Source organism: Sceloporus undulatus, chromosome 4, assembly GCF_019175285.1.
Source record: "Sceloporus undulatus isolate JIND9_A2432 ecotype Alabama chromosome 4, SceUnd_v1.1, whole genome shotgun sequence".
Classification (NCBI taxonomy): Eukaryota; Metazoa; Chordata; class Lepidosauria; order Squamata; family Phrynosomatidae; genus Sceloporus; species Sceloporus undulatus.
The window spans coordinates 228,546,379-228,569,058 of record NC_056525.1 but is presented as its reverse complement, the minus strand read 5'-3'; the positions used below and the strand labels follow the sequence as shown (position 1 = coordinate 228,569,058).

General features: G+C 37.2%; 1 protein-coding gene across 6 annotated transcripts in view; it reads left to right on the top strand.

The window, feature by feature from the left end:
• The window catches only part of LOC121928362 (CUB and sushi domain-containing protein 3), an 810,382-nt gene that overhangs the window by 576,158 nt on the left and 211,544 nt on the right, over window positions 1-22,680 (top strand). For all 6 annotated transcript variants that reach the window (XR_006103494.1, XM_042462948.1, XM_042462947.1 and 3 more), the window contains 4 exons: window positions 1,434-1,628; window positions 9,689-9,827; window positions 17,244-17,431; window positions 20,754-20,942. Coding sequence is in view for 5 of the 6 variants with exons in the window: in XM_042462948.1 (XP_042318882.1) it covers window positions 1,434-1,628; window positions 9,689-9,827; window positions 17,244-17,431; window positions 20,754-20,942 (711 nt within the window). In the remaining variant the exon portion in view is untranslated. The remainder of the gene's footprint in view (window positions 1-1,433; window positions 1,629-9,688; window positions 9,828-17,243; window positions 17,432-20,753; window positions 20,943-22,680) is intronic.

Below are 22,680 nucleotides of genomic sequence, written 5' to 3'. Positions count from 1 at the left end.
CCAGGCTGCGGGGAAGAGGCAAAACGCCGCTTCCCCGTGGCCTGGAAAGGGGTGTCCTTGGGGCTTCAAGCCCCAAGGACATCTGATGGTGGCGGGGACACGGAGAAAGGGGCCATGTAGAGGCTGCACCAGCGACGCAAATCATGGAAGGAGCTCCGAAATCGAGCTCCTTATGGGGCCATGGAAAGGGCGCCCCAGGCACCCTCACGTGGTCCCACTACATCACTTCCGCGTTGCCCCATTTGGAGGTGGCGCGGTTGTGATGTAGTCATGGTGGCCCCCGTGTGGAACAGGCACCACCATTTTGTGTGAGCTCCGCGCATGCTAGGTTTAGGGGCGTGTGGAAGTGACGCCGCTTCCTAACCCTAGCACGCTCTCACGCAACCCTAGTACACACGGAGCGCGTACTTTGTGCGCATCTGTAACGCACCATAGTGACAGGATGTAGCTTTGGCTGCCATTTTTGAATGACTTTAGTGAGATTATCTAAATTCATGGAGAACAGAAGTCATAATTGCTATCCAGGATGGCTTTCTCTCACCTCAGGGATCAGAAGCAATCCGTTTCTGTTTGTAAGTTGCTGGTAAGCATGTGATAGAAGGTACAGTTACACTCTTATTTGGCTAGCATGCTTCCATAGGCACTGATTGGCCACTATGTGAATCTGATGTTGGATTAGATAGGACTTTGGTTTTTCTTATGTTTGTATCAATTTTGATGTAGTAATACAGGAAAATAAAATTAATATTTTCTAGATTTGCATTGTCTAGATTTTGCCTTAACTATTCCAAAGTAACAAAACATACAATCCAAAAAAGTGCAGAAAGGCCATCTCTACTTCTGGGGATTGAAGAAATTGATGTAGGCATAGAATAATTTTTTAAAATATTCAAAACATTATCAGAAATGTATTTATCCATAAAGTATTCTATAATGAGAAGAAATGGTACTGTATGGGATTTATTGTCTGCAGATGTTTTGCGGAAATTTCATGCATGATTCATTTATGCATAAAACACCAAAACATTATTTTTTTGTGTAGAAAATGCTATAGTTGGGATTTATGCTGAAAATCTGCGGGGGGGGGGGGGGAATAGCAAAGTGCTGTTTTATTCAGCTTAAAAAGCTTCTGAATTTTGCACATAATAAGTTCTCAATTACATAACCTTCTGCACATAACACGCTGTTTTCCGCACACACAAAACAAAACAAAATATGTGAAATTTGTACTGAATTGTACTGAATTTAGTACTGAAATATGTACTGAATTGCATATTGTCATGCAGTAGGAAGAAGATTCCTAAAATTGCTTGTCACGTCCTTTGAGAATGAAATTCACAAAGAATAACAGCCTTACAGGAAAGGAATCTTAAAATTACATGGAAATCTAAAAAAGTTAAGATATTTCATCCTTTCCTGGTTTTATTTTAAAGCCTTTGGTCACAATGAATGTCCTGATCCTGGAATACCAATCAATGCACGTCGGTTTGGTGACAACTTTCAGTTGGGAAGTTCAATCTCTGTCATTTGTGAAGAAGGATTTATTAAAACTCAAGGAACTGAAACAATTACTTGTGTGTTGGTGGATGGAAAAGTTATGTGGAGTGGACCTATCCCTAAGTGTGGAGGTAAGTTTGGTGTTTTTTTTATTTTGTTCAAGATAATTTTGCTGTTGTTCTGTGCACCTCATGGCTGCAATTTTTGAGTCAATGATGTCTATGTTATGTATTTCTGCTTTCATAATGTCTTAACTAAGAGGTGACTCTCATGACTTGTTTTTCAATTTAATGGATTCTTTGCATTTACCCCATACTCTTACAATTTGATGTACACAAAATAGAATATTTTGTAGAAAAAATATCTGTGTAAATTGATCTTTGGTTGCATACCTTGGTAGGATAATGTAGTTGTCTAAAATAATAATAATAATAATAATAATAATATTTATTATTATTTGTATACCGCCCCTCTGCAAACCAATCCGGGCGGTTAACAACAATAAATATAAATATAACAATTAAAAACACTTTATTCCCCCCCTTAAGACAGTATTAAACAGTATAACATATTAAAACACAACATCAATGCATAAAACAACAATTAAAAACTAAAAACCCTGATATCCCTCTGTTGATCCTCAACCATCACTAAGATGGGGCCACGGGAGGAATGAGGGAATCAGGGAACCTGGGCCGGGATGGTTAATCTGGAAAGGCCTGCCGGAAGAGATCCGTCTTGACCGCTTTTTTAAAGCTGTCTAATGATGTTATCTGACGGATCTCATCCGGCAGGTCGTTCCAGAGTTTGGGGGCGACAGCAGAGAACGCCCTCCAACATGTTGGAGATCTCGATACTGTATGTATGTATGTATGTATTTATTTATTTATTTATTTATTTATTTATTTTTAATTTATAGCATGCCTTGACAAATTGTAACTGTTTGATTAACCAATAAGACTGTGTTGTTAGTAGTACAGGTAATATAATAATTAGCTATATCATAGGTCAATTTAATGCAGAAAAAAGATGCTTGCTTTTGCCCTGAATGTAAATTTCAAAGATAAATAGTAACTGATTCTGCCAGGATATTGCTTGTAACATTTTGTGGTTACTCGAATTAAAAAAACACAGAAGTATTTCTTGTTACTTCAAAATACTGCCTTCCTTAGAACAAATTCCTTGGTAGTATCAAAATCACTAGTAGAAAATCTCTATTTAATGCCATTCAAGAGCTAAATAACTGGGGCTGTCATGCTAGAAAGGCTCCTGATGCGGGCTACCACTGTTGTCCCAAGCCAGCAGGTACCAAAAGTGGATTAAATCTGCTCCTAAAAGGGCCAGTTCTTCCCTATTTGGTACAGCCTCGGCACAGTTTCCAGCCAGAAAGGACAACACCCCACAATTCTCCAAAGCATCCAGAAGCTGCTTTATTTAGGTCCCATTCTCACTGGGCTATAAATTGAATCAAGAATCGGATTATAGGAACATTGTTCCCATTTGAACTCACGTTCAATCCTTGTTTAAGGAAAATCGTTCCCATTTGAATCTGCGTTTGATCCAACTTTGATCGATTTCTCTAGCTAAAACCCGAATCAGCGGTGGATAACCCAGGTTATCCTGACTGTACTTTTCCAGAGGCTTTTTTTTTTTTTTTTTTTTTTTTGCAGCTGCCATGCCGAATCTGCAGCAAACTAATGGGAATGACAGTGGTGTACGAATCGGGGGAGGAGCAATGTTCAAGGGGCTGTCCTGGGGGTGTCACCAGCTTTGTTTCCTTTCCTGGCATTCCTAACGCCTTCCCCCCCCCCATTCAAGTAGTCTTTCCCTGGTGGTGTGTAAAACTGGGGGTTTTGGAGAGGGAGGGGTAAAGAAAAGAAAGAGGAGAAGGGATATGGAGAAAGGAAGACTGGTGAAATAATAACAATAAATATTTGAGTGTGTAAAACTGTTTTTTTAAAAAAGAAGAAAGTTAAACTGGTTTTTTTGGAGAGGGAGGGGAAAATAAAGGAAAGAGGAGAAGGATATGGAGAAAGGGAGGCTGGCAAAAACTTTTTGTGAGCGGAAAGGAAAGAGAGAGAGAGAGAGAGAGAGAGAGAGAGAGAGAGAGAGAAACCAAAACCCTGAATGTGGCTCCTGCAACCAGCCTTGTTTCCTTTTTTTGAGACAGAAAAGGGGTGGCTGGCTGCTGCATATTGGGGTGATTTAAAGAAGAAGTAGGGGATAAGAAGAAAAAACGGGGATTAGACATCACTGTGATGTCTAATCACCTAACCGTTTGATTGACAGCTTTAAAAAAATGGTTCCAGAAAGGCAATGGGAACGGGGAACAAAAAAGTCCGCTTCAAAATACAACTGAGAAATATCAGTGGGAATGAGAACAAGGGTCAAGAAAAACTGAGTCCATTTGCTCCCTTTTGTAATGAGTATGATGGACCTGATTCGAATACGGTTTGTAAACTTGATCTGATCCAGATTCGCAGCGATATACATCGCTTTATATCCCCTGTGGGAATAAGGCCTTATCCTGCCTGTTTGGGGCCTTAGATAGATTTGATTAAGCTAAAAGGAAACTATATAGGTGCTTACAGGATTAACTCATGTCTGCATTAGGGTAATGTATAGTTACTATCATAATAAAGTGAACAGTTTAAATTGCTGAAACATGCTACATGTTCTCTTGCTATGTGACTTTTACATATACAATTATTTTACATAACAGAGTGCACACATACTAGCAGTCTCAGCTATAATCCATTGGAGATGTTGTTAATGAACTCCAATGTGAAATTCCTTGTTTCCTAACCAAAAAAAAAAAAAAAAAAAAAGTTTGTGCCAGAAGACTGGAAAGTGGCCAATGCAATGCCACTTTGTAGAAAGGGAATCTAGGGGGAATCCAGGCAATTACTGGATGATTTGATTAGCGTCTGTTGTGGCTAAATTGGTTGAAATAATTTTTAAAGGAAATGTTGTCAAATATGTAAAAGAAATCTTGCTGAAGAATAATCAACATGGCTTCTGCAAACGTAAGTACTTTTGCACTGATCTTTTAGAGTTCTTTGAGAGTGTTAACAAACATATTGACAGAGTGTACAGCCTGTGTGGAAAAAGTGAATGCCAAGTTGGGAACCATTAGGAAAATGAATTGAAAATAAAACTCCCAAAGTCCTGGTGCCTTTCGAGAAAATTATGATGCAGCTACACTTTGAAATTTGTGATTAGTTGCACCCTCCACACATCAAAGATCATATAGTAAAGCTGAAGCAGATGTAAACAAAGGCAATGTAAATGATCCAGAGTCTGAATAAATTCTCCTATGTGGAAATATTACACTGCTTAGCTTTTAATTTTAAACCTAGCTTTTTATTTTAAACCTTAACTTAGAAAAATGGACAACTTTGGGCCAAAGCAGACAACCTGGAAAGAGCGGCCTCTGGCCTCTCCAGCACAATCGGGCTGGGGCAATGGGCATGTCCTCCTCCTGAAGTTGGCAAGCACAACTGTCCCACGTAAGCAGCCAGTAGGAGCAGATTAAATTCATTCCTTTTTGCGCTGGCTCTTGCCAGCTTGCTGCAGCCTCACTGCAGCTTCCAGACACTTTAGGGGTGTGTGTCATCTAAACACTATGTGCCCAAAGTGGCTGGAAGCTGCTTCTTTTCTCCTGTCTGCTTTGGGCCTTAGAAAATAACTTAGAAAGTCCTTCTTATTTGAACTGTTGAAAAATATTAATTTGGGTTTAAAAATGTACAATTGGATCTCTGCAATTTATCAAATGCAAAGAGCAAAACTTCTAGTGAATAATGAAACAACAGAATTCTTCAGTATCGAATGGGGTACTAGACAGGGATGTCTGTTGTCCCCAATATTATTTATAATGGCTTTTGAAGTTTTGCTTAACAAAATTAGAGAGGACATGTTACTAAAAGATGTTACAATTAAAAATCATATATATAAGGTCAGGGCATTCGCGGATGATCTAATCTGTTTTTTGGAAGATCTGCTACAAAGTATTGGATATCTTAAAAAAAACACTAGATGTTTTTGCAGATCACTCTGGATTAAAAATTAATCAATTTAAGACTACAATGATAACTAAAAACTTAACAGTAGAGGAGGACAATAAGCTAAGTATGATATCAGGTTATAAAGTGAGTAAAAAAGCAAAATATCTTGACATATATCTGACAAACAGAAATATTGAACTCTTTCCAAATAACTATGGTGAACTGTGGAAGAATGTGAAAAGTGATTTAATTTCTTGGTTGAAGCTTCAACTTTCCTTTTCGGGAAGAATAGCCTCCATAAAAATGAATATCCTTCCTAGGTTTTTATATCTTTTTATGAACCTTCCAATCATTTCAGTTGAAAAATATTTTGTGATATGGCAGAAGGAACTCTCTAATTTTCTTTGGGAAGGTAAACGGGCTAGAGTAAAATGGAAGATCCTAACGGATGATTGGGAAAGAGGGGGTTGTGCCCTACCCAACCTAAAGTTGTATTATTTTGCCGCTTGTTTATGTTGGCTGGAAAATTGGGTTTGTTTGTCTAATGATAAAATACTAAATCTGGAAAGTTGTGACTTAAGATATGGATTACATGGTTACTTGTGGTATGGAAAAGATAAGGAACACAAAGAGTTTAAACATCACTTTCTGAGAAGATCTTTGATCTGGGTGTGGAATAAAATCCAAAAGATATATTATGTAAATTTTCCTTATTGGATTTCCCCACAAGAAGCTTATTACAATAGAACTAAGGACGAATCGACAAAATGGATAAAATATGGAGATTTGATAGGCTTGGATAAGAAAAATTCTATCAATATAAAATCAAGAGAACAACTAATAGAATCAGGATTTGTGATTGATTGGTATTTATATCTTCAATTGAATAGCAGATTCAAAAGTGATTGAGACAAAATGGGCATTTCTATTATAAAGAATGACCTAGATGTGATCTTTGAAGATAAAAAGGGGAAACATATTTCTAAATTCTATAAATCTTTAAAAGAAAGGAACTTAGAGAATGAGACCATTAAACACTCGATGATAAGATGAGCCCAAGATATTGGGAATCCCATTCAATTGGAGGATTGGGAAAATTCCTGGAGAGTAACCAGAAAATTTACCGCCTGTCAAAGCTATAAAGAAAACTATACAAAGATGCTTTATAGGTGGTAGTTGACCCCTAGTAAGATCAATAAGATCTATAAAACGGGATGTACTAAATGCTGGAAATGTGGCTCTAAAGAAGGAACCTTCTTTCACATATGATGGAAGTGCCCAATAGTCAATGATTTCTGGAAAAATATTCATATGAAAATAGTGGAGAGAATACACATGGATATTCCATTGCATCCATTACTCTTTCTGTTAAATATGGCAAATAAATTAGATAAAGTTATAGCGAAAAAGTTCTCTAAGCTAATTTTATACATGATTACATCAGCTAGACTATTATTTGCAAAACATTGGAAAATTCCACAATGTCCCAAAATAGAAGAATGGGTATCAAAATTAAAAGAAGGAATCTTGATTTGTTAAGGGCAGCCCTGCAAGATAAGGCAGTGGATAATGTGAAAGATGAATGGCATTATGTGGACCTCTATTTGGGTTTATGTTTTTGATCAATTGGTAGATTGGTAGAAATAGGTATATGCCAGTAAATCCGATAAAGTTAATATTTTGAGTAAAGGGTTTTCATTTATTATGATGTTAAAGGAGGGAACCTTTTGTGGAAAATAAGTAATCTGGTACATGAAAGGAGTCTTGGAAGTTGAATAATTGTTACATTAGTATATTGTATATAAGCGTATCAATGTCTGTCGAAGTCATGTTGGGATTTGTTTTTGATTGTATGTATGTTTTATGTATATATGTAATATGTTTGTCCTATTTTAATAAATAAATAAATAAGAAAATAACTTAGAAAAACACACACAGAAGTGTGGACTTCTATTTGCATTTAGTTACTGTGGAAACAAGATGGTGATGTTACAAGATGGTGATGTTACAGGTTGAGCGGTTTGTAGAATTGTATCTGTAAATAATGGCCATGTTTTACACCTGTTTCACTGGCTGCAAGATGGCTCTTCTTCCTTTCTCCTTATATTCAGGCACACCATGTCAGCATTTCCACTTGTCTAACCTTATCTTTCCGTGCATAATGAAATGTCAAACAGGCTGTCACAAAGAAGGGAGTAGTTTCCTGAGGTGTTTGAGAAAAGACATTTTAATGTGAAAAGCCAATGTTTATTTATGAACCTGTTCAACTTTACACAAATGGAGAGAGCTACATATTTTGGAACTAAATCAAATACAGTTGGACCTTGGTACTCATGGGGCATCTGTTCCAGGCCCCCCCAGTGGATACCAAAAATTTCAGGAACTGAAGTCCCATTTTCCCTAATGACGGCACAATGTGTGCACGCCTGCTAGTACAACTGCATGGATGCACTGCTGTTAGGGACAACATGGGTTTGCCATCCACGGATGCAGAAATCCCTGGATAATAATAATAATAATAATAATAATAATAATAGGATTTATTTATATGCCACCCAATCACTGGGAATCCGGGTGGCTTACAACAGAGGGGATAATAGATGGTTCCCTGCCCTCAGGCTTACAATCTAAAAAGACACAACACAAAAGGAGATGCCAAGTCTGTGGATATGGAAGCTCTACTGTAACAAAATTTTCAAGCGGTTTTATGGTTTGAGAGACCATAAAACTATTTTATTCTTTAAAATAACAAATTACTGAAAACACAGGTTAAAAGTCAACTACCGTATATACTCAACTATAAGTCGACCTCATGTATAAGTCGAGGGCAGGTTTTGGGGGCAAATTATGGATTTTGATATGACCTGTGGATACGTCGAGGGTAAAACTTTGGTTCATGGAAAAAAAAAGGACCTAAATGATGAAGTAAAGGAAAACAATGCCAAAGAACCTACAAAATTATAGCAGGTCTAACTGTTTTGGCTCACACTAGAGGCTGGATGGAAGAGAGAGTAGAGGGAGGTAAGTGCTTCCAGGACAGATTGCACTCTTGTCTTTAATCAGGAGATGGTTCTCTTTTTAATAAGAGTTAAAGAATAGTATTTACACGGACCCGTAGATAAGTCAACCTAGGTTTTTGGGGTCAATTTTTGGAATAAAATTTCTAGACTTATAGATGAGTATATACAGTAAGTTGAGACTGAGCTGAATCCAAATCTCTCCCAGCCAAAGGATGTTTCAGCAGATCTTAACCAACAAAACAGTTCTGCATACAGCTTACTCTATGGGGAGATCTCTGAGTTCAGACAGATCTACTGGCAGAAGGACTGTAGGCCTAAACCTAACTCTCTATAGCTGGCACATCTTTGAGTTAAGACTGTCTTGTTAATGATATCACACCAAAGAAATCAGCTGTTAGCATGGGGAAAATCCTTTGTGACTCCATAAAACAGGATAACTGGATCATACATATGCAACCTTCACCTTTAGGATACCTGTTTAAGCCCTATTTTAGAATCTTTGTTAAAGATGTAATGTAAAGATGACATCCCCAAAACTGTCCTCAAAAAAGACTCTATTGCATAAACAGTGACATTGTCAGCAATGTGGCAGGCACTATTTGTGTTCCCATGAATAGCAGAGGTGACATTTTAACTGGAAACTTCTGCTCAACAACTCTGGTCCAATCCACACTACAAGAATAATCCAGTTTGACACTGCTTTAACTGCCATGGCTCAATGCTAGGGAATTCTGGAAACTGTACTTTTGTGAGACATTTAACCTTCTCTATCATTTCCAGAATTGTGTAGCACTGAGCCAGGGCAGTTAATGAGGTCTCAAACTGAATTATTTCTGGTCCTAAAACACATAGAAAAGGTGGTGATAGAAATATAACATATAAATATGTTATGTGTTACACACACACACACACACACACACACACACACACACACTTGTAATACTATACTATGAGCTCTATTAATGCATCTATCATTTTACTGTTTTTAGCTGTTGCTTTTATTTCTCTTAAGACTTTGTAGAATAATTCTAAGCATGAGTCCTCCAACTACATGGTTTGTAATGTTGTATGCATTTTCTTTCAACCGCTTTATTATTTCCTTTTTCAGCAAGATGATTGCAGCATATTTAGCCTGACAATAACAATTCGCTGTTTTCTTCTTTTCAGCTCCATGTGGTGGGCATTTTTCTTCTCCCAGTGGAGTCATCCTTTCCCCAGGCTGGCCTGGGTATTATAAGGACTCCTTGAATTGTGAGTGGGTGATTGAAGCTGAACCAGGACACTCCATCAAAATTACATTTGAAAGGTCTTGACAAAACCTTTTTCTCCTTATATTTCCACTACTTACTGATAAACTGGAAAATATTTACTTCCACTTTCATATTAAAGGGAAAATAATTTTTCATGTAACATTTTTCATGTTTTTATTTTTGTAAAAATATAACTTATATTTGAGGGATATTGGAATGTAAACTAATTTAATCCAGTTATTTCAGTGATTGAGAAATACTAACAATCTACTCCAAACTCTTTCAGCCTCAAATTTTGGTCTTAGATTTCACATCTATTCATATGCTCAGTTAGAGGACCACAGTGGTTGAGCATGCAACTTGCATTGTGACACAACTTGATTCAGTCTCCATCATATCCAGCTAAGAGCTTTTATTGAGATGGGAAGGATGTCACAGCAGAATACACACACACACACACACACACACACACACGATATAATATTACAATCAAGGGTTATTCAATATTAATGAAGCTGAATGGTGAGAAATTTAGGTCAGACAAAAATATTTTTCCCCATATAGTATATGGTTAAAACATAGAATTCCATACCATAATATGTGACTACCAAATTTGATGACTTTAAATGGCACCTAGACTTATCCATGGCTATTCATCACAATGACTGTTTTTACCTCCAGTGCTAAAGGCAGTATCTTTTTATCACTAGTGGGAGGAGAATACATATAGGCAACATAGACATGTTGCATTCACATCCTGCCTTTTGGATTACCATAGGCCTTTGGCTCGTCAATGAATGAACAGAATGCTGGACAAATTAAAATATATACACTAAGGAAGTTCCAGTCATTTCCAGTAAAAGGATCCCAGGTAGCAGATCTGACAAAGTCCTCTGTTTGAAACTAGGAATGGAAGAAAATTTCACTAGAGTTGTTACTCTTGTTGAAAGAATCCATTTTACGCATCTTGAGACTTACTGTGGAGTAGACTGTGGCTTGCCCTAGAAATTTTCTAAGTCTTGCAAGGCATTCCAGAGAAATAGAATCTGGACAAAGCTATGTGAATCTTTTAAAAATGTGAGCAGCTAAAATATGTAAAACATATTGAAGTCAATGGGGAAACTGTAAACAAATAACAACATTGATACAAAAAATTATACCGCTTGCATGCAAAAATGTGGATTAATTTCTGTGCATGAAGCAAAAAAAAAGTTTTGCAGGCTGATACATAGAATGAGATATTGATTAAGGCAGAATTCCAAGACAACAATAAAATCAAGACTACATTTCTTTTTGAGAGTCTACAGAATGGCTGCTAGCACAGGCTAAAGAGATAAGTGGCCTGCCTCCATATATGACAGTCTAAATGATCATCTTTAAAGCAGAGCTAGAAGCTTACCGACAGTTACTTTTATCATTATTATTTGTTATTATTAGTGAAATTATTGATTGTAGACTTATAACAATAAGTTGAACAAAACAACAATGATAACGAGAAATATTAATCCCAGTGAACTCGGTACTGTGCTTTGTAAGGTACTCCTTTTTTTTGCATCAATATTACAGTGTCTTTCCCCAGGTGCCTTTCTGCAGTGTTTTGTCATGAACACTGACTATCGTACATGTTACCCACTTGCCACTTTCAACATTCAGTTTCTTAGGTCTTAAATAATAATAATAATAATAATAATAATAACAACAACAACAATAATTTATATCCCGCCCCTTTGAGGTCAATCGGGGTGGCTAACAGTAATAAAATACAATACATTATACATCAAAATCTACTTCTCTCCCCCCCCCCTTAAAAAGTTATTAAATCAATTATAATTAAAACCAACAATTAAAACAACATCAACACATACACATTATTACAAAACAAAACAAAACAAAACAGTAAACTGCTGTAGCATTCTACTTACATTTCCAGGGAGGACTTTGGGGACTCTCATGAGAAGAGGGTTCCTGAGGCCAGGATTATCTATCCAAGAAAGGCCTGCCGGAAGAGATCCGTCTTGACAGCCTTTTAAAAGCTGTCTAAAGATGTCAATTGACGGATCTCGTCCGGCAGGTCATTCCATAATCTAGGGGCAACAACAGAAAAAGCCCTCTGGGAGGTAGCCGAAAGCTTAGATCTTTGAGGCTGCAGCAAATTCCTCCCAGAGGACCGGAGTGTGCGGGGAGGATTATATGGGAGGAGGCGGTCCTTGAGATAGTTTGGACCCAAGCCATTTAGGGCTTTAAAGGTGATAACCAACACCTTGTACTGGGCCTGGAAACTAATAGGCAGCCAGTGGAGGGGCTTTAATACCGAAGTAATTATCTTATATTTTTTCTCTATTTTTCTGTTCTTTAATATGTTTGTTAACATCTGTTCTCTTCTTAGCCTTTGACATTTTCTTCCCCCATCCTTCCAAGGTAACATATGCACTGTTCATTGCATCGCTTCACATACTCAAATCAAATATTAAAATATGTAAGAATTTATTTATATATTTATTCATACTGATGAAATTACAAACATTTAACAAACAGTATCTTCTTGTGTGTATTAGCATAGCTATTATGTTTATAGATAATTGTTGGTTTTAACATTGTATAATGATTTCAACAGAGTAGAGCAGTAACTGTAGGACACTGGAACTGAAACTTGGTAGAAGTTTCACAACTCTATGCACATTTGGTTATATATAACTAGTATTATAAATTAGTATCAATTTTGGGATTGGTGATTCTTTGTATTAATGTAGTTTCTATCTATAGATTTAAAAGGCATTTGTTTTAATGATGTTAATTGTAAAACATTGGTACTTCATGAAGCTCCTTGCAGAAAGTATTACTTTTTATGAAATAAATCATAGTTCTGAGTAAGGAGGACAATGCAATAATGAAAAAATAAGTTTAACCATGGTATCTTTAAGAAATCATGGATATTTGAGTATTGAGAAACTCTGAGGAGAAGAGCCCTAGAATGATGAGAATCTTTGCAGTTCAGAACTTATTCTGAGCAAAAATCACTTTGTTGTTGTTGTTGTTGTTGTTGTTATATGTGTGTTTAATAACAGAAAACAGATTTTTCCATGCAAGTAACAGCTGTTCTGTACAGAAAATATTTCTGTATGAAAATAGCATTTTCACTGCAGAAAAAGCTGTTTTCTGATGGAAAACAAATTTTATGTGCAAAATAACCACAGAATAAGTCCCAAATAAGCCCCCATTTTGCACAGAATAAGTCCCAAAATATGTTGTGAATAGGCTTTGAAAACAGTATCATTTTCTAAGGTTTCATCTGCACTGCAGAAACAAATGGAGTTTGACACCTTTTTAAATGTCATGACTCAATCCTATGGAATTCTGGGAATTGTAATTTTGTGAGATATTTAGCTTTGGTGTCACAATGAGCTAGAAATCCCATAATTCTGTAGCATTGAACAATGACAATTAAAGCCTAAGGCTTTATTGCAGGAGGAAGGTAAATGCTAAAATTTTGCGTTGTTTGCTTTGAGAAGAAAATTAGGAATAAATTGCATCCCTACTAAGTTGTTCAATCTTGCAAAACAAACAAACAAACCAACCCATAACTGGTTCACTTTAGGGTTGTGATAAGTTAGAAATGACTTGATGGCACACACAAGTCCAAGAATAATGGTTTATTAAATACACATTACCATTGTGCACGCTTTACTTTTATGTTTTGTCCTTATTATCCTTTTTCTCATAGATAATTGATTGTTAGATTGTGAAATTTCAAGTGTACACTCACACACACACACACACACACAGAAGAAACTACAGGAAAAGAGTTTGCACTTCAACGTTAAAAAGGACTTCCCGACAGTAAGAGCTGTTCAACAGTGGAAAACCTTCCCTCAGAATGTGTGGAGTCTCCTTCTTTGGGGGTTTTTAAACAGAGGCTGGATGGCCAACTGTTGGGGGTGCTTTGAATGTGTGTTCCTGCATGGCAGAGGGTTGGGCTGGATAGTCCTTGTGGTCTCTTCCAACTCTAGAATTTTATTATTCTGTGATTCTATGGAGGATGTTCAAGTGAGAGTTCATGGAACTCATTCTTAGTGTGATTCTTAGGCTCACAGTTCAGAGACCACACACACACACACATACATACACTCACTGGGTACAGGAATTGCAGTGACAAAATCTATTAAATGTTGGAAGTACAAACATAGTAAGAATATTTTATAAAAAACAAACAATAGCACTGCAAAATGCAGATTAGCACTTTTTATCTCAACATGATGATGAACCCTAATTATGATAGTTTAAATGCCAGCAGTTAATCATTTCATTCTTAAGTACTATACTATACTAATGAGTCTAGAGTTTGCACACCATACTGTTAATTTATTTCCTAGAAATAATGTTGCTTGTTTCAAGTATGCATGTAGTTCATTTTAGGCTCACCATGTTTTTTCCAGTTGCTTAGATACTGAATATTGAGAATGTTGGAGAACTGACTCTAAAATGTTTCTTTACAGTGAAAACATATTCAACATCTGTAGTCCAAACTAATGGATTCACACAATCATTTCTAACATGATAGTATAACATATTATGAACAGAAATGCTTGGCGAAATTGTCTGTTATATGCCCTTGCTAGTAATGAGCACCATAATGTTACCATCTTTCATATCAAGCTTTGCAATAAAATCCTTTGGCCTGTTATTATAGTTTTTATTAACTATAGCTTTGTTGTGTAGTGTGTCCACGTGTGGGGGAAGAATCCTGTTTAATGATGAAAAGCTTAATTTAAATACATAGTTTTTGGAGTAAAGAGCAATCACTTTCAACTATGTGTTGAAAGTTTTGGGGTGCAGTTGTGTGGTTGTGAAAGACTATGAGATAGGTTACAGTCCTAGAAACTGAAAAGGAATTAAGTCCATTGGGCAATACTGCCATAGCATTATACAAAACAGAAAGTATTATCAGTTCAAATGTTTATCAAAACGAATGAGTGGTCAAAATACATTGTTTTTACCTTTCTAAAAGTTTGTATTGAGTTACTTTACTATAATTAACATTCAGGTATGTCATGGGATATTTCAGGAGGATAATCTAGAAAAATAACAAGTTCAAATTCCCATGAGCTGTATGATCTGTAAATATTACTGAAAGGAGACACATATTTTTTCATATGTGTCTCCTTTCAGTAATGTAAAGTATATTTCTTAAATGAGAATTTTTGTTTGATAAACAATCCATTCATGTGAACATCCTTATCAGAGCTGAAACTTTAGACCAGATCTAGATTGAGAGCTGAAACAGACGGCCCTTTAAAGCTGACTTTGGAGTGTGGAATTTATACGCCACTTGTTCCCATGCCACCCTGAAGTCACCCGGAGGTTGGGTGGCTACCCAGACATGGCTGGCTTCAAGGTGCTCCAGTGGCATGGAGTTTATATGCCACATGCCACCACAACAGTTTGAAGCCGCAATGGGGCTGCGGCAGGGTGGGGAATGATATTTGTCGCTCCTTTTTCAGCTGGCCTCAAGGTGGATTGAGGCTGTGGCATGTGTTCACTGCAGCCTCAATCCATTTTTAGAGGTAGTGGATTCAAGCCGTCCCTTCTACCCATCTGTTTCGCCCCTTAGTGTTGATCCACTGCCATCTATGGGACTTAACCTTTATACAAATCCTATTATGCCAATAGATTTAATCTCAGGATGACGCTCTAGGTTCAGCCAAGTGATTATCTAGCCTTAGACATTTCCTAACAAGCACTCAAATATCTGTCTTACACAGCTGTTTCATTCTGTAGTAATTCATGTGATGATTAAAAGAGAGCAAATAGTACTAAGAGTGCAGCTGAAAGAAATGATACCCTTGTATTTTCAGTTATAGGGTATGTTTTTGAAAATGCTGAGGTTCTTCATTTGGATGATGTTAGCAAATCTGAAATTTCTGTTATCTTGAGCACATTTCTTTGAAACTGTGAGCTGCTGATTATTACTTTCATATGGATTGAGCTTCTGAGTTGGGAGTTGGAGGAGAGGGACTCCTTAGGAGACTGTGTTTTGTTTAGAAACTACTAATTGCATATGCCTGCTCAATTATAATTGTGAAGAAAATGTGTGACTAACTTTACTACTCCCACTTTACTTATGCAAAAGTCCCAGATATATTGATATGTTGGTTTCATCTAGAATGTGGCTATTCCAGCAATAACAGGTCACTATGATAAAATGTGGTTTTTCTATAGACATCACAACGTTTTGTCACTGTCATGGTCATATAAAAATATTTAATTCAGAACTGTAAGAAAATATTGATTAACAATCCTTACTCCCTGCATTTGGACAGTTGAAAGAAAGTAATTTCTTCTGTCATTGAGTATTTGCTGAATCTGTTTGAACCATAAATGTGTATCTGGCAAGGATACATATTTCACCATTTCCATAAATTGAAGTTCCTCTACTCTTTATCCAAGCATCTTGGATTCTCTTTGTCCATTATCTATTTAATTTAATATAAGAGTGACCAGATAACCCAACACTGTTCAGTGAAAAAAACAGATAAGCTTGGAGGCATGATATCTAATTTCGGAAATGTACAAAACCTTGTGTTTAGAAGCAGAAGACAGCAGTGGTGGAACTGACAATCTCCCCTCATCATATACACACATCTTCTGAAACCATTCTAGAAAAGTTCTTTCAGAGTAGAAGTTAAAGTGAAAAAGATTTTGAAAGCCCTTGTCAATATCAATTCTTCACTGAGGAAGTTTCTCCAGGTTTGCTTCATAAATGAGGAGAAAACATGTCACTTTCATCACAGGTTTTGTGCATTATCTAGTCCCCACTGCAAAGGCTGCAAATACCAATGGAAAACCTAACAACTGAGCACTGTCAGCACAGAAGTGGAACTGACAAGTGTTTTTGTTGGATAAGTAAAATGCATACATGAAAAGAAGTTCTTCAGAAATACATAGATTTCTGAGTCACTCTGTAATGATATATGGGATAGAACAGGGAAAAGGTGCAAATTAAAAACATCATAAGTATAAATATTTGAGAGATTTAGGCCCTCTTCAGACCAGCCATTAAGGTCAGCCTGGAGGTGGAGTTGGGACATCGCATCCAGATGCTGCATGAAGTGACTCTGCCCTCAGGGTGCCATGATGCCATGTGCCACTCCACATGGTGTGTGGCATCATGGCACTCCTCAGGTGCTGCATCCATATGACACAGCATCGAAGGAGTGCCGTATGGCCACAGCAATGGGGCTATGATACCCTTTTGAGGGTACAAAAAGGAGCCATGAAATGAGGTTGCTGCGGCCACGCTCTGGCGCAAAAAGGGGTGATCTGTAGAGCCCCTTAATTTCAAGACAATTTTTTAAAAGGCATTGAATGCAAGAATACATACTCCACTTAAATATCATATGCATTTTATGAATTGCAGAATCTTTGTGCGGTCTTTGAGTATAGTTTATGTTTCTCTGTGTGTTTCTCCAACATAGATTCCAGACAGAACTTAACTATGATGTTCTTGAAGTCCATGATGGACCAAATCTTCTGTCACCACTTCTGGGATCTTACAATGGTACACAAGTTCCCCAATTTCTATTCAGCAGCAGCAATTTCATTTACCTCCTTTTTACAACAGATAACAGTCGTTCTAATAATGGATTCAAGATCCACTATGAAAGTAAGTCAGAGATGTTCATTTTATTGGTTCACTTTTATTCATTACTTTGCATTATATACACATTGATTTTTTTTTCCTCTGGATGTTTTCATAATTATAAAAAAATAGGGTTGATAGTACATACAAATGATCTTACTTGGGTACCACACACCAATGTTCATAGGTAGGCTGGGAAGAAGAGTTTTCTAAAGCATGACACATGCTGCCAGAAAAGTCTTATTCTAATATAAGAATATTTTTGTTGATTTGCTGTATAGGCTGCACTGAGCAACTTAGTTTCCTCTCTGTGCATATGTATACTCATACACAAAGTCCAACAGTTTTTAGGTCCAGGCAGAATTTATTTCTTGGTGATAAATAAATTGTCTTTATATTGATCTAACTAGTTTTCCAGGAGTTTTGCAACAAGGAAAATAATTATTAGAAAAAAGAAATGTTTTCAAGGCACTGTGTTTCAAGAGTAATGTGTGAAGGGAAAGTCCATGAAAAATCTCTCATTTCTCTCCCCCCCCCCCCCCACTTACCATAGATAGTAAGAACCTTTGTGAATTTGCTTGAGAAACTATTCATATCTGCCAGATCTTTTGTTTAGATTGTATAATCAAATTTTATACAGATCACAGTGTTGCCTTGTTGGGTGGACCTTTAAAGGTAGAGGCACTGGATGGTTTCTTTGGCCTGTTACAGACTGCCAAAATAAAGCTGCTTTGGGTCTCTTTGGAGGTATGCTATTTAAATGCTGCATGGGTCCTAAGAGTCCGGAGGTCGCACCAAAGCCACACTCCATTCCTAAGCGCCGGAGTGCAGCTTTGGTGCAGCTTCTGGATTCTTAGGATGCATGCATCATTTAAACAGCATACCTCCAAAGAGACCCGAAGCAGCTTTATTTTGGCAGTCTGTAACAGGCCTTTGTATTTTTTTGGTCAATAAATAATCCTGTTCTTGTGTGCCTGGTACATATGGATACTTTGCTTAACAAAAGGGAAATTGTGTGCTGAATCTTCTTAAGACGTATGCCTAGGGTGCTAACTAGCATTAGTATTTGTGAATACAAATTTTCCTCTCCATTTCTGTTATTCAGGTTGGACTGGTAAATATATGGTTCTACCAGGATGGGGGAAAACACACAAGAAACAAACACCAGCTCACAAAGGAACACAAGTCTGTAGTGTTGAGATTTAGATCACAGAATTATACAGTTGCAAGAGACCTCAAGGGCCATCCAGTCCACTCCCTGCCATGCAGAAATCACAATCAAAGCACCCCTGATAGATGCCCATCCAGACACTTTTTAAAGACCTCCAAAGAAGGAGACTCCACCACTCTCCAAAGGAGTGTGTTCCACTGTGAAATAGTCCTTCCTAATGTTGAGGTGGAATCTCTTTTCCTGTAGTTTGCATCCATTGCTCCATTTCCTAGTCTCAGCAGAAAACAATCTTGGTGCATCCTCAGTATTACATCCTGTCAATTACTTAAGCAGGGCTATATCACCTTGTAACCATCTCTTTGCAAGTTAAACATACCCAGCACTCCAAGTCTCTCCTCATAGGGCATGATTTCCAAACCCTAAAGCATTTTCGTCATCCTCCTTTGGACACACTCCAGTTTGTCAACATCCTTTTTGAATTGTGGTGCCCAGAACAGGACATGGTATTTCAGGTGAAGCCTGACCAAAGCAGTCTAGAGTAGCACTATTACTTCCTTGATCTAGACACTCTACTTCTATTGATGCAGCCTAGAATTGCATTGGACTTTTTAGCTGCTGCACCAAATAGCTGACTCATATTTAACTTGTGGTGTACTAGGACTTTTAGATCCCTTTAACTGTAGTCTTAGTAAGACAGGTGCCCCTCATCCCCTATCTATGCATTTCATTTTTTTTTCCTGCCTAAGTGCATAACCTTCTATTCCTCTGTGTTGAAATTCATTTTGTTAGCTTTGGCCCAGCTTTCTGATCTGGAAAGGCCATTTTGAATTGTGGTGCCCAGGACTGGACCCAGTATTACAAGTAAAGTCTGACCAAAGTAGAATAGAATGGTACTCTGGGGTATTAGCTACTCCTCCAAATTTAGTAGGTCGTAGCATCGTTCTCCACTGGTATTACTTAGGATTGTTTTATAAAATGAAATTGTGTCCTACAATTAAAATGCACTTACATGCCAGTTATTTTGAAGTGTGTTTACAGATTAAATTACAACCAATAGAAATGTTTAAACAATAATTAACCAGCTTGTTTCTGTGCCAAGCTGCTTAGAATTAATCCTATTGAACCCAGTTGTCTTTTGTATCCAAAATTTATATAACACTTACAATAATCAAAACATGTGATTTTACCTTTCAAGTTTTGTTTTAATGCTACAGGATCAGAAGTTGAACATTTTCTTCTTGAAAGTGTGTTGGGCATGTGATAGAGGTCTAAGCCCTTTGCTTAGGGCTATAGTGAATTCATGGTTGAGACCAAAAGGGGGATTTGCTCTTCATATTTCCAGTTATCACATTAGTGCTTTTACTACAGCTGGTAAAATTAAGAATTATCACAGAACAAAAACAAGATTAAAAATGCTGAAGAAATATTTCCCTGGATGAAACTGTAGACTGCTTACTGTACACTAATATACAGTATAATTAGTTTAATTATAGAGTTATCTACACTTAATTAACCTGTGATATCTGAGTCTCAACATATTAAAACAAAATACCAAAATTCTAATTCAACAGTTAAGTGTTTGTTTATATCTAGACTACTATGTTTTAGTAAAAAAAGGATTTATGAGTTTGCATTCATATAGTCATATTATGTGGATTCACTGACACTGATTTTGAATCAGTCTCTCAAATGTTTTTAAGTCATGACAAGTGCCATTTAAGTAACTTCTTATTAGCATTTTACATACACAGATGGTGGTGGTGGTGGGGAGAAATATGGCAATAATCCACTGGTTATATAGATCTCTGATATGTTCTGTAGAAAAATGCAAAGTTCAGACTTATTCATAGTTCCTTTTTAGATATGTGTGGTTTTGTGTTATAGCTTTTATGTCCTCATTTATGATTTCACTTCAAAGCAGATTTTCATATTTAAATGTATATGCTCAGCACTTATAAAAGCCCTACATTGGACTTTGCATCTGCATGCTTGACTGAACACCTAGCAAGCATTGTGACAGTCATTGTCTCCTTTATACCTATTCCTACAAGAGGGTTTGCAGTTTCTTCCCAAATGTAGATTATGTAAATCTTTTTATTAATAGTGATTTGAATCTATCCCAGAAGAATATTTCTAGATTTCTTCATGTAATCATTTTTTCTTCTTGCCCTTCAGGTGTAACAGTTAATACTTATTCTTGTTTGGACCCTGGAATACCTGTTCATGGTCGGCGTTATGGACATGACTTTTCCATTGGTTCAACAGTATCATTTGGGTGTGATCCAGGTTATAGATTGAGTCATGAAGAGCCTTTGCTATGTGAAAAGAACCATTGGTGGAGCCATCCGCTTCCTACTTGTGATGGTAAGAATTAACCGAAATAGCATAGAAATACTATGGCATTTTCATCATAATAATTGTTTATTTTCTCTGTATTAGCTATTTTCTATACAGAGCATTATTACTATAGAAATAAAATATGGTTTGCGTAAACAAAGCAGTCACAGGTGAAACAGGAATGACCGGTCCTTCTCTTCTAAAACTGATTCTACTATTTATTAATGAATTGAAGATTCCAAATCCTGAGAAAGTGTACATCTCTGCCTTCCACACCCAAAGTAATTAACTATATATGAGATCAGGATAAAAGTCATTATTCATTTTCCTAGAAACACATTGTGCATCCCTCCCACATCTATATCAAATTAAGAGGTATGCTTAGATTTGTGTTATGGACTCTGCATCCACATGGAATCTCTGTTGTTATAGCTGAACTGCTCAATATCTTTATGAGGAGACTTCAATCCCATTGCAAAGTTGTTCTCAGGAATGCCACCTATTCATCTATATAAATAAAACTGAGGGAATATTTCCCCCTACTCCCTCATGGTCTCAATTTTGGGTGTACTCAATTTTCTTTCAGAATTTTACAAACCAGGAACAGGTGAGAACTGGAAATAACGATGTTTCATTGTAATATGCAAGTAGCCCTGCTTGAATTATAGAGATCAGAACCAAGGCAGGCATAATCCACACTGAGGAGGCCCTCATTTTACATCTGTGTCTAACTCATTTTTCAACATACTCCATTCCTTTCTGGTCTTTCCTATCTGCTTCCTTCAAAAAGAAAACTAAACATAAGAAAAAGGAAACATAAGAAAAGGAACAGGTATTCCAGAGTCCAAACAAAGGAAAGAAAGTGATATAAGACTCAAGCCCTGGTGTCACTAGTGGGTGCAGGGTGTGTGGCCTGCACTGAGTGACACCCCAGAAGAGGGGTATTACCCAGTCAGGCCATCCTCTGGTTGGTGGGAGTGAGTGAGAAGAGCCTTCTGAGGAGGAGGCTGCCACTGAGATGTTGAGATGGTTGAGGGTACCCCTCCAGGCTTTACCACTGTGGCTGTCTCCTCCTCAGGAGGAGGCCACAGCTGCAACAAAGGAGAAGGGCAAGTGTATCCTTTTGGGTGCCAGTGCCCACCCCCCCAAGTTACCCCAGGTTGGGATCAAGCAGACATTAATGGGACTCTCTTCCCATGGGAAATTATGGTTTAAGCATCCTTTCCTCCCACCAGTTCTTTGGATTTGTAGTTCAGCCTGCTGATTCTCAACTGAAACTGACACTCACAGTATATTTCTAGTAGGAGACAGAGTCCAAAGTGCATTTTCTGTCCTACATCTTGTACACCAACTGCTGACCCATTCTCTTCTCAAAGTTAAGCACTTTCATCTATGTAGTGTGTAGAACAGATCATGGGTGCTGGAGATATGGCTCCCACTTTCCAAGAACAAATTTTCATTATTCTTTTCAAAGGAAATAATAATAATAATAATAATAATAATAATAATAATAATAATAATAATAATAATAGGATTTATTTATATGCCGCCCAATCACTGGGAATCCGGGCAGCTTACAACAGAGGGGATAATAGATGGTCCCCTACCCTCAGGCTTACAATCTAAAAAGACACAACACAAAAGGAGAAGGGAATGGTGGTGGTGGTGGTGGGGGAAAGGATCAGGTCCAGCATTCTTCTCTCCCTCTGAGGCCTGAACCAAAGCAGATGGACTGGAGGGAGGGCTCTTTTTCTTAATCGAGGCC